This window comes from Electrophorus electricus, chromosome 26, assembly GCF_041902795.1.
Source record: "Electrophorus electricus isolate QZ-2024a chromosome 26, ASM4190279v1, whole genome shotgun sequence".
Taxonomy (NCBI): domain Eukaryota; kingdom Metazoa; phylum Chordata; class Actinopteri; order Gymnotiformes; family Gymnotidae; genus Electrophorus; species Electrophorus electricus.
Window position 1 is genome coordinate 3,284,802 of NC_137522.1, and position 21,762 is coordinate 3,306,563.

The 21,762-nt window shown below is 39.7% G+C and overlaps 4 protein-coding genes across 16 annotated transcripts; 1 reads left to right on the forward strand and 3 right to left on the reverse strand.

The window, feature by feature from the left end:
* Positions 1-135: 135 nt before the first annotated feature.
* Positions 136-2,523, reverse strand: c26h19orf25 (chromosome 26 C19orf25 homolog). The gene is made up of 2 exons (XM_026996779.3): positions 2,111-2,523; positions 136-1,564 (listed from the first exon to the last, which is right to left on the reverse strand). Exons 1-2 carry the CDS (start codon positions 2,253-2,255, stop codon positions 1,383-1,385), a joined length of 327 nt encoding a protein of 108 aa, XP_026852580.2. The 5' UTR covers positions 2,256-2,523; the 3' UTR covers positions 136-1,382.
* Positions 2,524-2,778: 255 nt separating this feature from the next.
* reep6 (receptor accessory protein 6) lies at positions 2,779-8,844 on the reverse strand. Of its 7 annotated transcripts, XR_014120178.1 has the most exons (8): positions 8,452-8,844; positions 7,347-7,433; positions 7,113-7,206; positions 6,430-6,974; positions 4,956-5,143; positions 3,825-3,901; positions 3,620-3,643; positions 2,779-3,458 (listed from the first exon to the last, which is right to left on the reverse strand). XR_014120178.1 is itself a non-coding variant. In XM_081708632.1 (7 exons), exons 1-6 carry the CDS (start codon positions 8,651-8,653, stop codon positions 3,623-3,625), a joined length of 702 nt encoding a protein of 233 aa, XP_081564758.1. In that variant the 5' UTR covers positions 8,654-8,844; the 3' UTR covers positions 2,779-3,458; positions 3,620-3,622. The 7 variants fall into 7 exon arrangements, 3 of the variants coding, with proteins under 3 accessions (XP_081564758.1, XP_081564757.1, XP_081564756.1); XR_014120179.1 differs by lacking the exon at positions 3,825-3,901; XR_014120177.1 differs by having other exon boundaries at positions 3,825-5,143.
* A 277-nt stretch (positions 8,845-9,121) lies between these two features.
* On the forward strand, positions 9,122-12,330 carry zgc:113223 (tetraspanin-33). Of its 7 annotated transcripts, none has more exons than XM_081708636.1 (9): positions 9,122-9,381; positions 9,520-9,624; positions 9,920-9,977; positions 10,065-10,189; positions 10,351-10,425; positions 10,533-10,628; positions 10,755-10,883; positions 11,306-11,467; positions 12,076-12,330. In XM_081708636.1, the coding sequence occupies exons 2-9, from the start codon at positions 9,598-9,600 to the stop codon at positions 12,190-12,192; spliced, it is 789 nt and encodes a 262-aa protein (XP_081564762.1). In that variant the 5' UTR covers positions 9,122-9,381; positions 9,520-9,597; the 3' UTR covers positions 12,193-12,330. The 7 variants fall into 7 exon arrangements, with proteins under 7 accessions (XP_081564762.1, XP_081564763.1, XP_081564761.1 ...); XM_081708637.1 differs by having other exon boundaries at positions 9,535-9,624; XM_081708635.1 differs by having other exon boundaries at positions 9,123-9,381; positions 9,539-9,624.
* On the reverse strand, positions 11,783-21,622 carry nwd1 (NACHT and WD repeat domain containing 1). The gene is given in 20 exon segments (XM_026996413.3): positions 11,783-12,865; positions 13,135-13,240; positions 13,459-14,012; positions 14,715-14,988; positions 15,195-15,343; positions 15,498-15,588; positions 15,679-15,772; positions 15,774-15,916; positions 16,065-16,267; positions 16,347-16,469; positions 16,673-16,870; positions 17,226-17,390; positions 17,505-17,622; positions 17,703-17,862; positions 18,000-18,203; positions 18,381-19,647; positions 19,795-20,143; positions 20,248-20,364; positions 20,649-20,734; positions 21,108-21,622. Coding segments are annotated over 20 exon segments (4,824 nt in total). The 5' UTR covers positions 21,226-21,622; the 3' UTR covers positions 11,783-12,560.
* Positions 21,623-21,762: the final 140 nt, after the last annotated feature.

The window sequence follows — 21,762 nt, forward strand, 5'->3', positions numbered from 1 at the left end:
AAACAGAAGCACCAGGGCTTTGTGAAATTCAGTGGCTCATGAAAATGAAATGCACAGTGTTTTGAGTGAGACATGTAAATACACTCATGTTGGCAGAAATGTTTTAAAATCATTGTCATTATACAAAATCTGCAATGACCTGAAATAAATATCCCTTTATTTCTCATTAGTTGGTGAGAAATTCTGTACAGGCACATGAGTGAAAATGTCTTATTTGAAGTGTTGCATTTCACTAGTTATCAGCAGGAAGATAATTACTGGTATACTTAATTATATTCTTTGAGGAAATATGCTTCAATCTATAGGCCAGCACACTTGTACATTGAAATGTTAAGAACCTTTTGCCAAATGCAACTCTGTGTTTGTCACCAACAGTATTACTTAATGATGGCCAAGGGTTAATTTCCATAATAAATGTTCTCACCAAGACTCTGTGTGGATTTAATTTTAAGACTCATTTAACAGATTAAACACCATGTTTAACTGACATTGCATAAATCCTCTGAATCATCTATATACTCTGCATGAACCAATGAAATACCTTTATCGAGAGCCATGAACTAGTTTACACTGAATTATAGTATGCTAAGTTATAGCCAGTACAATGCCAAAGGGTATTAATCATGACTAGCACTTTCAATTAATTAGTTGACATTACCAGATTTATTACCAGATTAACTCATGTTAAACAGAGTTTGAGGTAAAGGCATCCTACAATGGAACAGCAACAGTATATTACAAAATCAAAGAGATACATTAAAGATGGACAAGAGGCTTGATTTTGGTGATTTTTGTTGTTGCACAAGACAGCAGAAAGTAATCTAATGTCTATGCATCTTGAATAAAAAAAAAAGTAACAAATCAACCCTTTTACTATGCAGAACTAAAAAAAGATTTAGGCAAAAATAAATGACAGGGCACAGACAAGTATTTCAGTCTCAAAGATTTTGTTGCTGTTCACAAGTATTTCTACCAAACTCCTGCTCTGGCTCTACATTTTAGCAGTCTATACCTTGAGTTCCGTGACAACAACCAAAAACCCTTCTCAAAATCATTAAAACATAACTTAGTTGTTAATTCTCACCTGGTCATCTCAAAGCTGAGAAAACAAAAGGTTTTATATCTTGTATAGCAAAATAAAATGTTCTCAAGTCTGTCAAGAAAAAGCACTATGAATAAAGCACTGAAGTACAGAGGCAAGGTGGAAAAAAAAGCTAAACTGTTGCTTTCAACTGTTGCTACTTCAAGTCTTTCTGCTTCTATCTCAGTATTATTGACTATTTCAGCAAAATTCAAGACTTGGAAACAAGTCCCCAAATTGGCTCTCATTCAGTGAGTCCAACCCAAGAAGTGGGACTGTCCCAACCGCAAGTAATGGTCATTCAGATAGCGCTTCTCTTCACCTCTGCCACACTACGCTCTAAAGACTCCCCAGCAGTTATGAGCGCTTCTCTTCGTCGCACCAGGTCAGCGCGGGCCTCCTGTAGCCTCTCGCACAGCTCCAGATACCGTCTGCTCTGCAAGTACCTGGCCTCCACTTCACTGTTTGAGCTTTCTTTCAATTCTGGAAAATTAGTTTACATTTTACATGTTAGTATTTTCACAGGCAAACATAACGGAATTCAGGTCATAAAAATGTTCTCCAAAATTAGCTGCATTGCTTAAATTAAGATGTTGCTTAAAAAGAAAAATCACAAATATTTCAATAAATCACATACTTATAGGTAAGAAAAAAGATCAAATACACACAAATTAATTACCTATGGAATAGTCCTAAATTAAAATGGGTTTCCCTGAACTTGATTTTTAGCATAGCTGGATGCAGCTTATCCGTATCGATCACCATGATGATCATAATTAGAACACGATTTACACCTTATTTGGTCATCATACAAAACCGTAAACCTCCTGAGTGCACCGTCTGTCAAAAAGCTTTAACGAAATACCGCTATCTTAACTAGTCTGAATCTCTTCCCACAAAATCTAAAGGGATATATCGCTAGTAAGAAAACGTGAAGAGGGGTAAACAGCCTAACCAGCTGGCCAACTAACTTAAATGTTACTGTACAGTTAGACTTTCTCATTAGCTAGGTTAGCTAACCTACATCACCTTCGTCGCAAACTACTGGATCTTGCAAAATACTGAAGACCGGATCATTGGCGTAGGCACGGTGTATATCTTCGATTATCTGTTCCACTGACGGCGGATCAGGTCGAGTTGGCAGAACCATCCTTTTCTTTCCTTTGGATCCCATGTTCGTCTTTTTACGAGCTACCGAGGTTAGCAGTTAGCCTTGCATTAGCTAAAGCCGTTTCACAGCTGGCTCCAGTTCTTTTTAAATTCAGTGCACGCCTTGCCGTGAGAACTCATGACTTTGGGCAGTGTTTAAACACCACGCGTAAAATAAATCCTCCCGACCGTTTGGAAATAAGCTATCTTAGCTAATATTACTGTAATTCAAAGCGGTAGCTCGCTATGCGCAAAACGCATGACGCGGCCTGACTTGCTGGCGCACGTTATACTGCACACGTTGCCACCTCCTGGCTTGGAGAGATGCAGGCTATGAGTGCAGTGCTAAAGCCGTTTTCAAGTCTCATGAAAGTAAAGTGTAAGAAAAAATATCCCCTATTTTCTGCACTGGAAAAATGTAATGATGCACCTTACAAAAATATATATACCAATATTTATATTCACCTAACATACAGCTAGAAAAAGACAGCACAAAAATGTATGTGCAGCATAATGAAATCACAAATAAAAATGAATGTGTCAGAAAAATACAGCTTAAACTGAACCTGAAAACTCTCGACTGAGTAACATTGAGACTTAAATAATTAAGTATACATTATAATTGTCCATATTATGATGATAATAATAATGGTTGTACAACCATGGGAGATAATCATATAAATAAAACACAAACAAGAAGGAAAAGAAACAACAGATTAATTTTAAAAAAATAATAGTGTAACATAAAGAAATAGCAAAGTAGATGAAAAAAAAACAGAGGTTATAGAGAATGTGGTTCATATAAGAGAATATAAAGAGAGCTCAGTGTTGTTTTTGGCTGGGGTGAAGAGAGTAAGCAGGTCCCTATGTGAAGCCCTAATGCAGCTCTAATGGCACAGGATAATATATAACTAATCCTATGGCTACAATTGTAATACGCAGTTCAGATTAAGCATCCTTTAGCTCCTCATCAGTGGTCAATGGTCTGTTGACCCAAGCATGGCAAAGGATCTGTAGCTATACACTTATAAAGAGGATGAATAAGATAGGCATGATAACGTGAGCACAGGTATATATTTCCAATAAATTGGCTGGTGAGTGTAAAAGATTAAAACGTGTGAGCAAATGTGGCATAGAATCTACACTGCCACGATTGAATGACATCAGTCCTCTTGTAGGGTCTTGAATGGGTACTGTATATGCTTGTTTTCTACTGCAGGCTGATGTCCTGGTGATGAAGATATGCACATTCAATCAGTCACATTTTGAGCCTTGGTATGAGTGGAAACAGCCACCTGTGTGACTGTGAAATGTAAATCAAACATGGGATACATAACAGCCAAAAATATCTAATCTACTGATTACTGAGCAAGATTACAGAGTACTTACAATTTAGTCTACACTGGGTTCATTCTAAAAGTGCAAGCATAGTATTGAAGAGAGAAACACATTTAAAATTTTAAAAATGTTAAAGGAGCAGAACATATGATGCAACATATGATGAGGAAAACATTTCCAAAGCAAAATATTTCAAAGTAATGACATGTCAGAGTAGCTGTATTATACTGCTATATTGGCAGAGTGGTTTATATACCGGAGCTGAACTGGGGAGCTCTCTGGCAGGTGGCTCAGCTGGGTGAATGGCCCTGTTTTTTGCCAAAGTCTGAAGAACTAACAAAAGACAAGTACAACAGTCTAAGGTGAGAACAAATTAAAGGCAATGTGTAGCACACTATAAGAAAATCTAAACTGCAACAGCTTACCCTATTTAACTCCAGAGTTTTTACTTAGGTATTAGTCTTATTAATCCACATAATTTTTAGTACCTTTTGTGAATTATTCAGTAATTACACTGAAACTGACACGAAGGTTATGTAGTCACAACGATGAGGAATTGAGCCTTGACCCACTGGCAGGTCCTCAGAATGGAAGAGGATAACCTCAACAAAAAACCTTAAACATCTCCATTTATACCTGTGGCAACCTGCTCTGTCCTAGCTGTACTGTATGGTGCAATGCTATGAACTATCAATAACCTTTGTCTGCTTTTTCAGTTAATATTTTTACAATCTACTCCTTTCATTTAACATAGTTCTATGTATGTTATGTATATTTATGTATATGTGTGAATATGTATATAAAACTACAGATATTTATATTGTGTATATTCTGTCCATAGATACATCTTTATATTCCTCATATTTATTGCACTCTTATTATTGCAATCTGTACTGTAATTGCAAAAAGCTAATATTTGCACTTATGGTAGATGCTTAATGCATTTTGTTGCCTTGTACCTGTACTGAGCAATGACAATAAAGTTGAATCTGTCTATTTATTCTATCTATCTTATCAATCTATCTGGATCACTAGTGTGCTAACAAAACCACTGTAGGCCCTTTCCAGGAAGCTCTGAATGACTATAGTGACATGCAGTTTGTGCTAGGCAGCCCCCCAGTTCTGGTGAGTGTCTGACTACAGGACCATGGTTAGTGGGGACAGACCACACTCAACCCAACAGAGACATGACATGTATAAATACTACAGCAACGTTGCTGATACACTAATGGTGTCAGTACAATGTGAGTGCAAGTGCAGTATTGAGAATGGTCTGCCAACCAAATATTTGTATGTTGAAAAGGGTACACTGGGCCTGACAAATGGCACATGGCAACACACAGGTTATGCTCTATCATTAATATAAAAAGGAATACCTAAGAGATACCTTATAAACACCACTGTATTTAGCCATGTAAACTTGTCAACGAGCATAGCTGTCAGGTGGTGCTATTGGGTAGTGAGTGTGAATCTGGACCACTGGGACACGTGTGTAGTTCGTATAGTGGTAAAAGTATAGTTGGGCAGAATATGGCCTTTTTGAATCAGTGCCTTGTTCACTCTTCTGTTTCTTGCCTGTAATAAATAACATGATTCCCACTCAGTTTAGCCTTGCAGTAGCCTAATAAAACAGTTAAAGGCTAAGAACCACCTAATGAACCTCCCTGATGATTTCACATTATCTTAGCTACTGCAAAAGTGTATATGTGAATTAAAATGAAAATAACATGTACATTTCTTTAAAAATGACAAATTCAAGTAAATTGATGGGAAAATGTGATGACGCTCTGGAAATTCTAGAAAGTTGCCGAGTGACGTCACTGGTGGACAACAGTGAACAAGGCCATAATCAAACACGATTATGATTGACCTGGACTGCAAATTTTACATTCCTTGTTCTTCATATTCCAAAGATGTTTTTGAATTTGATGAAGATGATGAATCAGTAGTGACATTAGAGGTGAGTGGGGCTGACAGTTAGCTACTAACCTAGCTAGCCAGCAAGGCTAGCTAATGTTAGCTAATGTCAAATAAAATGGCCAAAATAATTGTACTTACCCTGTTTAATTCCATGCACACAGAGGATCTTGAACACCTCTCTTTAGTGTCTTTCCATGCCCATATTGTTGGAAAAGCAGCAGTCTTAAGATCAAGTCATCATTTGAGCACGGCTTTCCACATCCCATAGTTGTGGTAATCTTCAGCTCTACAGATAATGGAGTAAGTGGGTGGCCCTTTCCAATGTGCCCTTTTAAAGTTGACAAGTTAAAATTTTGTTCTTTTTTTTTTTAAATATTTTGAGATATTTTGGCCATTTATGCATGGGGTTTCCACTGTACATTGGATTATTTCAGCCAAAGACAACACACCTTTTTGTCATATTGTATCACCTACAATTCAACTTTTTGAGTTGTGGTCCACCATCTACGTCACACGGATTACGTTTATGACAGATTCCGGAGACAGCGGGCGAGGTAAAACAACTAATTTTTAATACATATTCTTTGAGTTTGTAAAAATCGATAAGAAACTCGGTTAGAAACTCAGCTTTCGCTGTATTTCTTTGTTTAACACTTTCATTCTTTGTGTATCACCTTCATACCTTCAAGATGGTGCTTAGCCTTTAATCTGTAATGTATTGTATATAATTGCAATGTATGAGTCTGTATAAAACAATCACATTAGTTTGTTTTTGTGCTTAGATAAACATAAGTGAACATAAAATAAAGGTCAGAATTAGAGAGACATTCTGTAATATTGGACACCCTGATAAATACAGCAAACATCACAATGTGTAAATGAGAAACACAACAGAGGAGCTTCAATCATCCTTGTTGTTACCAAAGCAACCAATCACCTACCCTCTCTTGTGACCATCTCTGCAGCTGTAACAGCCCTCCCACTCAAATCACTAAACACGCTGTCCACAGCGGACTCATACTTGAGGAAAAACGGCCGCACAAAGCGAAGATACAGCACCCGAGAGCCATTCCAGGAGAACGGGGCCATGCACCACAACAAGAACAGGCACTGGCCCCATGGATATATGAAAGGATATAGAGATGGGTGATGGGAAGAATATTGCAAGGAAAATAAAAGACCTGCATCAAACAACAAATAATGTACTACAAATCTAGTTGGTTTGCATATAATGGCAACAGACAAAGCTTTGAAACATTTAGACATAGAGATTTTGACAAATCCTCCTAGTTTAAATAATATGTGAAGGCATGTGACCCAGTGAAACTGCACACAAAACACACCTACTTTGAATACATAGTAAAAAGGGAACCAGAAAAGAAAGATGTCAGAGAAGAACTCTGATATGCCGAAGAATCCATAGACAACCCAATATGTAAGCCACTGCGTGTCCTCTTCTTTGTTTGGACTTTCAATAGCCTTAATACTAGAACAGAGATTCAAAACAAAGCAGGAACAAAACATGAGACTGGCAGTTTAATGTTGGTTTATACTGACTACTAATTAGAGTAATTATTGACCTTGAATTCAACTGAAAGCAGCTCATAAGAATTATCACACCTACGAGAAATATACAGGATAGGCAAAGCCAATCAAGTTGCAGAGCAGGGAGGCTCCATATCCAAACAATAAATACAGTCCCATTATAGAGACAGCACCTGTAAACACAAGACATGTGTGGTGTAATGTACAAACTGCTATTTCTTTATTGAATTTTCATAGTAATAATAACAAACAAATAATGATAGATGTCAAATGGGCCTGTGTACAGTGCCGAGGTGTAATGTATTACACATACCATAAATCGTATACAATGCAGCCTGCAAGTAAAAAGTGGGTTTATTTTGGGCTCTGTATTCCAGAGCATTATGTTTGCAGTGAGTCACTAATGAAAAAAAAAATGACTATGAGGTTCAAAGGATTGTCAGAAACAAAGCATACATATACTGTAGACTCCCAGCATATTTACTGTAGATCCCCAGTACACATACTGTAGACTCCCAGTATATTTACAGTAGATCCCAGTACACATACTGTAGACTCCCGGCATATTTACTGTAGATCCCCAGTACACATACCTGTAGACTCTCAGCATATTTACTGTAGATCCCCAGTACACATACCTGTAGACTCTCAGCATATTTACTGTAGATCCCCAGTACACATACTGTAGATTCCCAGTATATTTATAGTAGATCCCCAGTACACATACTGTAGACTCCAAGTATATTTACAGTAGATCCCCAGTACACATAATGTAAACTCCCAGTATATGTACTGTAGATCCCAATTAGACATACTGTAAATTGCCAGTTTTACACAACAAGTGGAGAACTGGCTCCTAGTTAGCCTAATGGGTGTCAATATTAGTTTATGCCCAAGAGAATTAAAAGGCCTAATGTCAATTTTGAATGAGATGTTTGCATCTGTGGGCTGTCGAGTTTGTCTCCCAACAACCCAAACATCCAATAATTGTCAAATCCAGTAAGGCAGAGCATGATGAGGCTGGGAAATGATAGTAAATCAGAGAGCTCTCCGGCAAATCACGAAAAACCCAACAGTGGATAACTGAAGGGGGAAAGTCTGTAGAATTCGTGAACAATGCGCCTTTTCCACGGAGATATCCTATACAACAGTTATGGGACGCGGGAAATGTGGAGAGAGAAACATAATGCCTAACAAAAACGTTACATAATTAAAAAAAAGTAGTTTAATATTTATTTTCTGTCACTGACGGAACACAAGAATAAAGACGCCCTGGCAGTACCAAATCCCACCTGTTACCCAAAGGATTAGGGCTGTTGTCTTGCCTCGTTCTAAGCCTCTCGTATTAATTTGTTTGGATATTAAAATCAGGTCTAATTTATTTGTTAAACTATTGCAAAATTAAAATTATAACTTACCCACTGCAAGATAACGTTTCTTAATTCCGGTTTTATCTTCAGATTTGCTGAGACAATCTGTTATACAGTTCTTCTCCTTCAGAAAGGTTTCTGCACGGTCTTTTATATTTTTAAAGATTGAAAACATTGTGAAGTAGCCTGGCCACATATTACCCATTAATATATATATATATTGCGTGGCAAAATAATAAAATATAAGCATAAGGCAAGCACCAGTAAAACGTAAGCTGTACTTAATGTACAAGTAGTTTCGCTGACATGACAAGGGGCGACTTTTTCCAGTCAATCCGCTTTATGAAAATGTCCTGATGCGCCATATTGCACAGGACCGCCATAAGGGTGACCTATTACGACTGGTAAAAAAGAGAACGAGAGGCCAATTTGTTTATACACTTATTTAAGAACATGACAAACTTTAAGATCTTTATTATAAAACTATATTTCATATATCCAAGTTATTCAACGGCCTAGATGAAACATTGTGAAGCAGCCCGACAATATATTACCCAGTATATTACCTATTAATACATACATGCAAACACCATGAACACGTAGGCTGCACCTAATGAACAGGTAGTTTCGCTGACGCGAGGCCAACCCGTTCAGTAATATTCGAGTGTGCAATATGTTTCGAACACGGTGGTGACGAAATTTCGTCTGTCCTGTAGGGAATAGGAGCGACAGTACAACGTAGATATAAGAGCAATGATGCAGTAAAAAGTGTTGTTACTCTGTAAAGAGCAAAAACGTGACCTATATGATCGTCAGCGTGGAGTCTTTGAAAGCGAAGGAGTAAATGAGACAAAGCTTATATCTGCTTATATCTTACCATTATGTCATAGCTACATTTCCCACATGTAAATGCTCAGCCTGCGGGAAGATTATAGTGGAGCGGCTTACTGTAGTCAAATAGCTTCGATTGGCCTGTAGGTAGGTAAACTTCAGTAGAAATCGTTATAACATTCATTTACAAATAAGTTAAGATAAAGAATGTAATATGACGCTCTATTTGTATGTGAAAAAAATATACATAGCCTAGGGCGTTAAGTCTGTCTCAAATTACTACAGCGTTTGCGTCGTCAGACAGGTATTTCTGAAGACATCGCTAACAAGCTGTGGCATGCCTTTACAAAAACAAAAGAAAAGATGAAAAAGACGCAAGGAACCGAAGAGGTCACGAGGAATCGCTTTTCTTTCTTTCTCTTTTGCAATATAAACAAAAGTAAACACCAGTAATGAAAACTTATAAAGCCATTAAGTACACTCTGTTTGTATGCTGTTACATATTCTGGGTAAGTCACATCATAATGTGATGTCCATTTGCAAGTTCAAATGTATCATGCAAGTATAAAAAATGTGACGATTTAAAGGATGGCTTTAGTGGTGTACCTGTGTTATCCCACAATATTGCATCATGTATCATGTTATATATATTTTAAGATACAAACGTTTTATTTTATTTTTTAAGGTGGCAAGTGGTGTTCTGATATCTGTTGGCATTTATGCGAAAGTTGCAAAAGAAAACGGTATTGAATCTGCCATCACTCAAAATGTGCAAATCGAACATGTTGGCTGTTCAGGTTAACACTAAATGTCGTCGGTATGTTTCACAGATGTGGTGGACACTTTGACTACCGATCCAGCTCTTTTGCTGCTCGCCGTGGGATCGCTTATGTTTCTAATAACATTTCTTGGGTGTTTTGGAGCTCTGCGCGATGGTTCAGTACTGCTGAAAATGGTGGGACCGCTACGACATGATTGCAAAGTTGATAATATCTGACATTTTTATTTTAAAATAATAACTATAAGATCATTTTGGTATTGAACATAGAATAGGTCCTTTCCCATAAATGTTGCTAATTCATATGCAGCAAATGCAACGTCTTTTGATGTTTTCAGTTTTTAGGAATTTTACTGGTCGTCTTCCTGCTGCAAATCACTGCTGCTGTTTTGGGCTTTCTCTTCTCTGACATGGTACATAGTAGTCACAGTCTGCTGTTCATCTGGGAGGCAAACAAATTGTTTTAAACATAATTGACTTAAATTTCAGCCATTACTGAGGATGTCTTTTCCTTTTCTAGGTGTTAGCAAGGACAGAATTGCTAATGAAGAAAGCCATTGCATTGTATAGAGAAGATATGGACTTAGAAAATGTGATTGACTTTGTTCAGAAAAAGGTGAAAAAGACTTTAGGCATACAAGCAAGCCTACATTTCAGAATGTGGAGGTGAAAATAAGCATTAAAATGAACTTCCATTAAATTATTCACTCCTTGCTTTTGAATTCTTGTTGGTCGACTGCAGTTCCTGTGTTGTGGAGTGGATTACTACACAGACTGGTCTCAGAATGCATATTTTAACTGCTCTGATAATAACCCCAGTCTAGAGGCATGTGGAGTACCCTTCTCCTGCTGTGTACGACAACTACATGAGGTCAGGCCGTAATACTAAAAATTCTAGCCCAGAAACACCTAATGTGCCACTACCAACATGTTCACAGCACTTTTTTCAAGCTTTAATTATATCAGTCAAAAACAAAGATATGCCCAGATAAGCACTTTTATTCTTGAATCTTAAGAGGTTAAACATTTTACTGGTGTTTTGTCTTCTGCTGTATATATAAAGATAGCAAGCTTTTAATTTGCTGGCCAGCTCAGAAACTTGCTTTTTGATATCTTGCACAAACATTTAGGTGAACTATTCCATTTGGTAAACAATTTCTGTAGATCTATAAAAGGACATAAATGTTATGTTTATATAATTTTATATATATAAATAAAATCTCAATGAACAGTTTTAGGAGAAAGAGAGATCACCTAGTTTTGAATGTAGCTGTGGACTGGTTTTGTTTTCAGACTGTGTTCAATTCCATGTGTGGCTACGAGAGTCAGAGGAAGGAAGAATCCTCAATCAGGAAACATATTCACACCCACGGCTGCTTGGCGAAGATAGTACTGTGGGGGGAGCAGAACCTTTCGCTGGTGGGAGGGATCAGCATCAGCTCACTCTGCCTGGAGGCAAGTCTTGCTGTAGTTAATATGTTTTCGTTCAGCGTTTTCTTTAGAAGGTCATCTAATGGTTTTTCTATGATTTGCGAGCAAAGCTAGTTAGCTATTGAGTACGTTTACACACAGAGCATAGATATGCACATTACCTAAAAGATCAGCAAAACTACATGGCACCTTAAAAGCATTGTATTGCAAGTGGGAACCTGTAGTCTTGTAGTGACTTGTATGGATCCACATCTTCACCATGAGCACAACAATAAACAGGTGGTGAACACATCATATGGTAAATTTGGTAAAGAAAATGAGGATTCTGTAGAATATAGCAAGAGTTCTTAATATAAATTTTATTAAATTGATATTCACTTAACTAGGAAACAACCATACTACATATCATTCTAAACATAAAACATATAGAATAATTATTTTTACAAAAGTTTATGCAACCATCCAACAATAAAATGGGACATTGTTATATAACCATACTACAAATTTAAATGTTCTTGAATTTACATGCCATAACACACAGGCACTATTTAAATGTGCAGCATATGCACCAGTAGCTTTAAACTGTGCTTATTGTGCCATGTTAATGTTGCTTTGACTTAATTTTCTTTCAGATCTGCATGATCTCACTGGCAGCTGCTCAGATTGGTCAAATTCAAAAAGTGCAAGACAAGAGGAAGCAGGTGGAAAGTCGAACAGCACTTCGTTCAGAAGGTGACTCAAGCTTTTGAAAGTCTTAAACTCAGTCCTTGCAGGGAAAATCTATTGCAGTTCCATGAATGCAACAACTAATTTGTAATTTACACACAAAGCTTGTTAAAATGTGAATGTAATGTGAAATATTCTGTTTGTAGAATAGGTATTTAAAATTAAGGCTGATTCAAGAAACAAAAAATGACAAATCTTTCAAGTTTTTCAATTCCTGTGAATAAGCCCTTTCAAAATGTTAAATGTTTTAATGTGAATAAATTCATTTGCAGTATTCTATTTTTTTTTACATCATATCACTCTACTTGGATCTTATTTTTTTTAAGAAAGCATTTTGTCCAACTACCAGGATGAATAACAACTATCTATGAAAACCCCATGCACATATTTCTCATAGCAGGACACATGTGTTGGATTGTTTCATCTTGAGCATGTTCATAAAGTTAAACTGTGCCGGATTATAATCATGGACTCCTTTGAGATAGGAGTGGGGTCGCTCAAGGACCTTTTCACGTGAAGTCACACGATAATGTGCCCTGAAGTTCCGGAGCGGGTTGTAGCTTGGTGACAGACTGTCAGGACAACGGAAGCCCTCCTTAATATAAGACCCATGCTGTGAGATGGCTACAAAGCCGTCCTTATAGGGGGTGATTTTCATGATCGTGGCATACACATACTGGATATATAATAAACATCCTGGAATGACATTTGTAATAAGAAAAACACATTAAATTAGTGAGCATATTAAAATATGCACAGCTGTACACAGAGGCCATTTGCAGAGAATACAAAGGGAAGCTACTTTTATTTATGGTACTGAGTCACTGTAAGAATCAAGGCCAAAGCATTCAATTTAAATTTAAATCAAAAAGCACACAGTCATATTGTTTGTGCATCAAGCAAAACAAAACACATTGCTAAACATACAGTACAGAATATTTCAAATTAAGATAACTGGTACTAACCTGTAGCAACGTCCCACACTTTGATGGTTTTGTCTCGAGATCCAGTGAACACATACTTATCATTTACAGAGAAAGCTGCACATAGAACGCCCTCAAAATAGAAGTCCTGGGTAGTGAAGAAAAACAAAGAACACCAAGGTGTCAGATAAGTAATGCATGCTGCAAGTGCATCTGAATTTAAGTTAGATGTAGAGGATCAAATCTGTGGTAGATATTTAATTTAAGCACATTTTAGCATTGTGTGCTATATCATTATTTAAATGTATTAATGCATTAAAATTCATAATTCATTTAATTGAAAGGACTCAGCCTAATCTTCACAACCTTGTACTCCATGGTATGGTCCAGCAACAAGGGATTCAAACTCCAAAGCTTCTGGACACAGTCCTGAGAACCAATCAGCGCATGTGTGTCCCAGTTGCTCAGGGCGATGCAGGTAATAGCAGCTCCGTGGTGATCAAGCTCGGCTGCCGAGGCACTTTTGAAGTCATAGATAGCCACCTCACCACCGAGTGTGCCATAGAGGAGACGGCTGTCGGACAGCAGAACCACGGCGGACACCGGCGAGTGCAGCAGGGTGAGTGAGTAGCTGTGGAAAGGGCCTTCCACACAGGGGAAGCTGTCCCTGGCCGTGATCTCGAACAGGTGCACCACGTCCTCGTGGGCCACAGCAATTCGGTCCTCGAGGGGGCTGATGGCCATGCCGCGTACCGCCGGAAGGCTCTCCGGAGGGGGGAGGCACAGGGTTTCCTCTGGGAAGGCCAAGGGGTAGATGAGGACCGTGCCGGTCCGCAGGCCACAGAAGAGCAACTGCTTGTGCTGGGCCAGTTCCAGACAGCAAACCTCAGAGGACACTTCCATGAAGTAACGGGAAAGGCCTGAGGAAGATGCAGATGTTTACAGTCAGACCTGTTACACAGTGACATTGTGCACTCGCCCAAGGCTCATCTGGATACAAAAAGAATTAAAATGACCACAACAAACCGCCATAAGCCATGATGTAAGGAAATACAAGCAGCAGATTCTATGCCTGCATATGATAACCTGTTACCCCTTGGTTTATGTGCTTGAGGTATTTATAGCAAAAACACTTAACACGTTTGTCACAATTGGATAAATATAGCATTAGACAACAGCTGGTAAAACTGAAGAACTGCTTCAAGAACTAGAGGAGCACTGGAAATGCATGTTAATGGTTATCGTTTAACTTGTGCAACCAATTTGTGAACATTGTTTAAATGAATAAAATTATTTATATGATCATTAAATGACATTCAAATGTAAAATATGTTACATGTAGCTTGAAAAGTAGCCATTTGTTAGCGAAGTTGTTCGAGTAGAACAAGGACACGATTGATGTCATTCAATTGGCTACAAAACTGAAATAAGTTTAAAAACACACCCACCCACAGCTTTAAATAAAGACAGGCCAGTAGTTCATAATCTAAAGAAACAAGCCTTTATCAAAGACTTGATAACTTAAAATCACTGTGAACTGATGAATCAGAAATCTCTCCCCCCCCCCCCCCTTTTTTTTTAAAAACACCAAAATTCATACAATTTGTAAATTTGTGGCTCACCTTCATTAGAGCTCCATGTGAGCACTTTTGTTCTGTCTTCTTCTCTAACAAGATGTACGGTGTTGCCATCTTTGGATATGACCACCCTTGAGCAATTGGCAGGAATACAGGTCTGACTTTTGTGCTTGGGATCATAGTCCAGTTGCCACAGTTTGAGGCAGGGAGAGCTAGTGGAAGCAGAGATGATGGTGCCATCGTACACAGACAAAAAGCTGACAGGAGAGCCCATACCACTGATGGAATCCAGCATCTGTCCAGTGATTAAACCCCAAACCTTCAATTGACAAGCAAAACACTGAATATCAGATAAAACTGGTATACAATCATCAATTTTGTTCCTTATGCATTACAATATAAAAATCCAGTTAACCAAGTCAGTATTGTATGGTTTTCAACTTGGGTTCCCTCTCACAAACAATGATTGATTTGTATTTTATTATAGAGGATCTCAAGTTTCCGAAGAGATTAAGGGAAACTGACCCGTATGATCTGATCCTGAGAGCCAGTGATGACTTTGTTGCCACAACTGTAAGAAAAGGCTGATAAGACTGTGGAATCATGCTGTAGGTCTTGGGTCCTGTGTAGAGAGGTTGGACTCACACTGAGCACAGCCAGCGTTCTCTCACAGCCTTGATCCGAGGAGTCCGGGGATAAGAAGAGCAAAAACACAGCACTCTCATTAGTACATGCCTGCTCGCGCTCTCCCTTTCTATTATGTATGAATGATGAAGATTAAGGAAATCTATCTGAACAAATCAGCTAAATATCAGAGTGGAAAAATACCAGCAAAGAGCACACTCTCATCATCAGAGGTACACATGAATGAAGCCGGAGCAGGCAGCTCAACGTCAGCCAGCTGGCCAGCGGCTGTAACCTAGAGACAACGGTCAAAGAGAAAGTCATGGCAAAGCAGACCAGGAAGAAGCTGAATTTATGCCACTTATGCCTAAAATGAAACAGTTACCAAGATCACAGAGCACTGCTGAATTGCCAGGAGGAGCTTTTCATGTCTTGCAAGTGTGAGGACACTGGTTAGAGTGAAGCCATGAGCAGAGCAGACCAGTGCAGCAGTCATGCAGCCAGAATCGGCCATCAGTGGACATGACTGCCACGTCCTCGCCCACCACACCAAGGATCAAACGGTCTCCTTCCCCACTCACTTCATAAAGCAGCTCTCCAGTGTCTAAATGCCAAGCTTTGATCTACACATGAAAAGAGTAGATTAGAAGGATGATCAAGCATATTTGTACACAGGACCTACAGTTATGCTTTTCCATTTAGTGAATGTAGTGAATAGCTGAACAGTAAGTATGAGTAACTTGAAACACAATAGAGAGGCAGTGAACATACCCCTCCCTGTGTGTTGGAAAGCACCACTGCTCGGGATTCAAGCACATGGATTTGTTCAGCAGGTCTGGCTTCGGCCAAGACCGTAACCTGAATACAGAACAGCTGTTTGCCACTGAGCAAACTCCATTTTCTAAGACAGCCATCGAGTCCAGTAGACAAACAGTGATCTCCTCTGTTTGTTAGCTTCACAGATTGCACCGCCCCTATGAGGAGAAAATGTGTGAACACAACACAATCCCATGCCAATTTGAAAAGAACAAAAAATCATTCGTGTTTGCTAACCTGTGTGTCCTACTAGTGTATGAAGCACCTCAAGATGCTTTAAGTCCCATGCAATCAACACTCCATCCTCAGAACCTGCGATCAGTAAGTCTCTCTTGGAGCTAAGACCTACAGTAGTAACTCCTATATAAAGAACATACTGTCACCAACAGGCACTTTGCACCGCTGTTTAACTACACGCAGAATTAACAAACAGAATTGGTCACCCTAAATATTTTCAATATAAAGTGAATCGGGGAACCATCACGCTTAAGCAAATGGGTCCTTCAAATAGATATCATTATGAGCTCTAAATAAGTTAACAATTATTAATAAAAGTGACTTGCCTTTTGTAAATCCACTGAGGGTGCACTTTAAAGGCCCACCAGGGGCTTGCATGAAGCTACACCTTGGAACAAGCACTGGATCTGCACAGGAAGCAAACCAGTCCTGGCACTGAGAGCACAAGCGTCCAATAAGGGAAGGGTATGCGTGAGTCAGAGTCTGAAGCCTGACACAGATCTCGGTGAACAGGAGGGAGGAGTCTTTAAAAAAGATCAGCTCAAGGTTAGTTCAACTGTAGGCCATGACACTACTGTAAATGCCTTTGTGAATTACCCTGACCCTTCGTGAATTACCCTGAGTTGGAATTCAAAGACATTGCCATTCTGATTTTGTTAGTACTGATATGGTCAGATTACCATATGGCCGTCCATTTAAATCATGAAAACAGTGTTAGTAACTAGCAATAGTATGTTGAAATAGAGTAAAAACACAGTATCAGTCAATCGATCGATATCCACCCTCTACTTTCACTGAGCACATTATAATTACACAGCCTAATGACGAGCTGCACGACATACAACACACCCACACACTACATATTGCAATAATACTAACCCATGAGCCCATCAATAAAGTCTAAGGTAGGCTTTAGCAGGAGAAAGCAGTCCCGTATCAGTTGAATCTCAGGGCATTCCATGACACTGGCACAGAGTGACAAGTCTTGGATTACGCTGGCCACTCCACAGCTGAGAGTCTTACAATACAACCAGTCCAAATTACCTGCAAAAGGAATCACAGATTTGTATTAGATCCATAAACCTCTTAAGGTGTTTAATAAGTGTTATGGATTAACAATTTATTAACAGTTATTACAGGATCATCACTGAACCCAACCTAGCAGGGAGTGGCGTAACTCCTCCCATTTTCCCGCATGTACAAGATGATAGGGCAGTTCTTGCAACTTCCTGAGATTGGCGGTTCCTTCAGCGAACCACATGGGCTGAGAGGGCACCTTGAGAAAACAAGGCACTCAATGCTTTAAATGAGTTTTTTTTTTTAGCACACTAATTAATAGCATACTTCAAGTGGTACCTTTCTGTCAGCATTCAGTTGTGTCTCCAGCGAAGGTAAAAGTATCGGTTTGAGTCGGCCCTGACTCCACTGACCTGAGAAGTACTCACTGAGAACAGTATGCATTTGAACCCGCCGCTCCACAGAAAGATACCTCTCTTTCACCACCTCAGTAAACTGGCTGTTGAACAAAAATTAAATGGCCCAAAACTGTGTAATAGAAAATCTTGCTCAAATTTAAAAAGTATTCGCTCTTGGTACACTTAGACTATAAAAACAATGTACTGTTAACACTATATAAAAGAGAAATATTTTCACCTGAGGGAGAACCGTAACACAATAATGCCCTGTTCCCATCTCTCCAACAGATGCTCCCCCAGGTCGTGCCTAAGGCGTGCCCAGAGGAGAGGGGGAAGGCGGACAATGGTGGGATTAGGTGGAAGACACTTCTGGTACACTTCTGCCAGAACGTCACCATCTAAAGACAAGACGTCTCGTAGTTCTGCCTCTGACAAGCCACATCTGCAAACATACAGTAACGTTTTCAATAATCTACATTTTTCAAACATTTTCAAGGTTCGCTTTCCAGCATTTCTTTTTGTTGTTGTTCAGAAGAATGCAGTTTCAGCATGGGTTTAGCTCCTCACAGAAGTGCTGAACAAGTGCCATTGTAGTTAATGAAGTGTATGAACAACCAACCTTGATAAGCTGATGTAACCCAGCGCATAGCGAACAAACTGTCTGCCGTGCTTTATCTCAAGTGCCTGAAGGAACTGTAATATCACTTCACGTATGGAACTGCCAAGGCGCACGTCAGACGCAGCAGTATAGGATGACCACTGCTTTGCCATATCCAGCAACAACTTCAGATGCAGGGGACTTCCGCTCTGGTGGAAGCTGTGGAGTATGACGTCCACCTGCTCTGAGGTGAGTCTTCGCCCAGCTGCATTCATGTAGGCGTCAACGATGTCCCGCCCTTGATCGAAAGTAAGCGGATCCACTTCAAAGAAATATTTATCATCATTAACATGTGCTCTCAAACTCTCCAAAGCAGTTCCTTTATGTAGGGTAGACACTACCAAATGAACATTGGGGGGGATTTCTTTGGGTAACCAGTGCAATTTATGACCATTGTTGGCCTGTGTTAGGTTGTCAAGGGCATCCAAGATAAGAAGGAGCGTTTCCCCCTGTTGCGACACCCTCTGTAGCATGGCATGGAAAAACCTAACCAATTTTGCATGACTATTTGCAGTCTGTGGGCAGGGGGCAGTCAATCCAAAAGCGCCACAGACCTGGATGCACACTCCCTTGAGGAGAGAGTCCACGTCCGAGCTGAGCGGAGATGTACCGAGCAGTCTTGGCGCGACCACGGCCTGCGGTTCTAGAACAGAGCGCATCTCCTGTGCCAGCTTACACAGCAGAGCGGACTTTCCCATCCCTGGAGGTCCGTACACTACGAGGGGTGCGTGGAGAATGTTTGTGGACTCCCACATCATGAGGCAGAGCTTGCCAAGAAGGCTGTCTCGTCCGGTGAAGACGGCACACTTCTCCTCGCTCAGCTTTGCCTGATGGGAGAGCTCTTGCTGAAGCCAGGGCCACGCTGGACCCGTTGGTGAAGCAGCTTGCCTGCCAATCTTCCCCTTTACCTGAGATACGATCAGTTCACAGAAGTTGTCCAGATAGTCCTTGTGCTCTTTGCGGCTCTTGTCCATCGCGCCCTTGCTAAGCTCTATGGAGTGGAGGTCAAGGTTGCTTGGATGGGCGTTGTAAATACGGTGTTTGAGAAGATTCAAGAGCTCCTGTGCCTCAGTGTCCAGGAGGCCATCAGCCGTGACATCAAAGAACTTACTGCTGTGTTTCTGCTGTTCACTCTTCTTTAGCTGAGGCAGTTCCCTCACAAAGATGACTGCCGAACAGTTGTCCTGCTGAGAACTGAGAAAACCCTGCTCCATCTCCCGCTCCGTCACTGCGTGGGAATGAAGCAATGGAGAAAGAGAGAGAGAGAGAGAAAAAAAAAAAAGATGACATGCAAATATTTAATTCTTAGTAAATACCACAATGAGACACTTGTACTTTTACAAACTGATTCAAAAAAATAATAAATTCCTCTCACATGACTTGAAGAATTTGCGCTTCTGTTCTGCACTGATGTCCCCAGCCCTCTCAGCTTCCAGCGCTGCAGTGTGGAATAAATGCAACAGGCGAGCCTCCATTAGATTCCATGCCACAACCTCGGCTTCATGCTGCGGCCCTGACTCGGGGTCATCGTAACAAGGAAAGTGTTTGGTGATTGGTTGTAGGACATATTGGGGAGGTACTGAGTTGTTGTCTTTGATGAACCATCGCTTAAAAAGAGTCAAGCCCTCTTGGTCCTCGGAAAGTTTACTGAGTAGTAGCTCAAATTCATTCTCTGGTATAGAATGAGGGATAGACCGCTGACCATACTGATTTCCTACTAAAGCCTGTGAATGTCCAGCAAAGAAGCAAAAAACAACTGATAAATAAAAGCCAGTCTATAAAATGATTCGTTAAATTTCTATGAACTTGAATTTAACGCAACACTTACAATGAAACTAGGGCCGGCTGATACTTTGTGACACAACTGTATTTCCCGCAAGCACAGCTCAGTTGTCATGTGATCCAGAGTGATGGAACTGCTCAAACCCCATCTAAAGTCTACAACCTAAGAGAATTTGAACTTCAAAATTCAAGTTCAAAACATAATTTATCTAGGTATTTTAAAAAATATATATTTAAAAAAAAATAGCAAATTAAGAAATGGCATTTCCTTCTTTAAAATTCAGAAACATTTTTGGCACAAGACGATTAACAAGATGATGTACTTACAAGGGGACATTCGATTTTTGTTCTGTAGCTTACCTTTTATAACTGATTTACCTGCATCCAGTTTGAAATTTCAATTCTTTTGGTAATTAGAATGTATGAGGAAGCTCTGGTGCAACAAACCTCAAGGACTAGGCCAAGACTCTGACAGTAGTCTTGTAACTCAGAATAAGTCTTGTCCCAAAACGCATTCCTTTCACTGGCAAAATCTGGTGAATGTCAATTTTTTAAAGAATGGTGTTAACAGAAATGTGCACTACAAAGAGGGAAAAACTATTCAAGAGCTATAATTTAGATTTTTATTCTAGTTTAAAACATGCATAGATACAAGAAATGCCAATTGATCACAGTATATAATTGTTGCAGACCGATTTAGCAGCTTTTATATTTGTAGTAATGAATCATTCTACTCTTTAACTGAATAAATTTTAGTTTAAGAAGTAAAAATAACCAAGTTTTCAGCCAAATGGATCAGGTTAAAAAAATAATAATAATAAAAAATAATAAAAAGGTCATGCTCTACACAGCTACTTTGGAAGAGTTCTTAACTGCCATAGAAATTCTCTTCTGGAGGCTCCATACCTGAAAACGTTGAGCTGATGAACACCCTTACTGTGTTGGACTGAGGCTGCAAACTGTGAGCGTTGGGTCCACGCAGTGCTCCCACGTCCAGAGCCTCAGTCATTCCCAGCACAGCCATCCTGGCTTCCTGTTACCTACCAGCTTGAGCCTGTCAGCAGCTGCTCTGCTCAAACCTCCTCGAGCACACCTTTGTACTGCATGACAGCGAAGCATTGGACAGCCCCTCAGCCACATTGCTGTTTCTTTTGCATGCTGCTAAAATGAAGTGTTTGAGCGCGCTGGCAAAGCGGCATGAACGGCTTACCTACCTGTGGCGATGGTCCTTGCAGCCTGGACTGCAGAGTGAGGAGTGTTCATCAGAACCTGTTTGTACCTTTTTTTTTTTTTTCTTCAGAATTTTACCCACAGAGATCAGGTACACCTGGAGGAACCTTTGTTTACAACCTTCTACCTACCTTAGTGATGGATCCCCTGGGAGAGCTAGCAGGTGTTGTTCCACTTAATTACCTGGAAGAGGTTAGCTTTCTAAAGTGCCATTTGGCATAAAGTGTAACAGTTGGAAATGCCTTTTGGTTTCTCTCCTCAAGGATAATTAAAATGCTTCTGTAAAATGCCATTAATTAATGGGTTTGAGTGCAAAACTCCACATTCACCA

Bases quoted from the DNA above. Each gene is read 5' to 3' on its own strand.
- c26h19orf25 (XM_026996779.3), bottom strand. From the start codon at position 2,255: ATGGGATCCAAAGGAAAGAAAAGGATGGTTCTGCCAACTCGACCTGAT. The intron at 1,565-2,110 runs GTGATGTAGGTT...CTAATTTTCCAG, and splicing joins TCCAGTAGTTTGCGACGAAG to AATTGAAAGAAAGCTCAAAC.
- zgc:113223 (XM_081708634.1), top strand. From the start codon at position 9,687: ATGAAAACTTATAAAGCCATTAAGTACACTCTGTTTGTATGCTGTTAC. The intron at 10,190-10,350 runs GTGGGACCGCTA...TGATGTTTTCAG, and splicing joins GTTCAGTACTGCTGAAAATG to TTTTTAGGAATTTTACTGGT. The intron at 10,884-11,305 runs GTCAGGCCGTAA...TTTTGTTTTCAG, and splicing joins GTGTACGACAACTACATGAG to ACTGTGTTCAATTCCATGTG.
- reep6 (XM_081708630.1), bottom strand. From the start codon at position 8,653: ATGCTTATATTTTATTATTTTGCCACGCAATATATATATATATTAATG. The intron at 7,207-7,346 runs GTATGTGTAATA...TTGTGTTTACAG, and splicing joins TGCATTGTATACGATTTATG to GTGCTGTCTCTATAATGGGA. The intron at 6,975-7,112 runs GTAGGTGTGATA...TCTCTGTTCTAG, and splicing joins GCCTATCCTGTATATTTCTC to TATTAAGGCTATTGAAAGTC.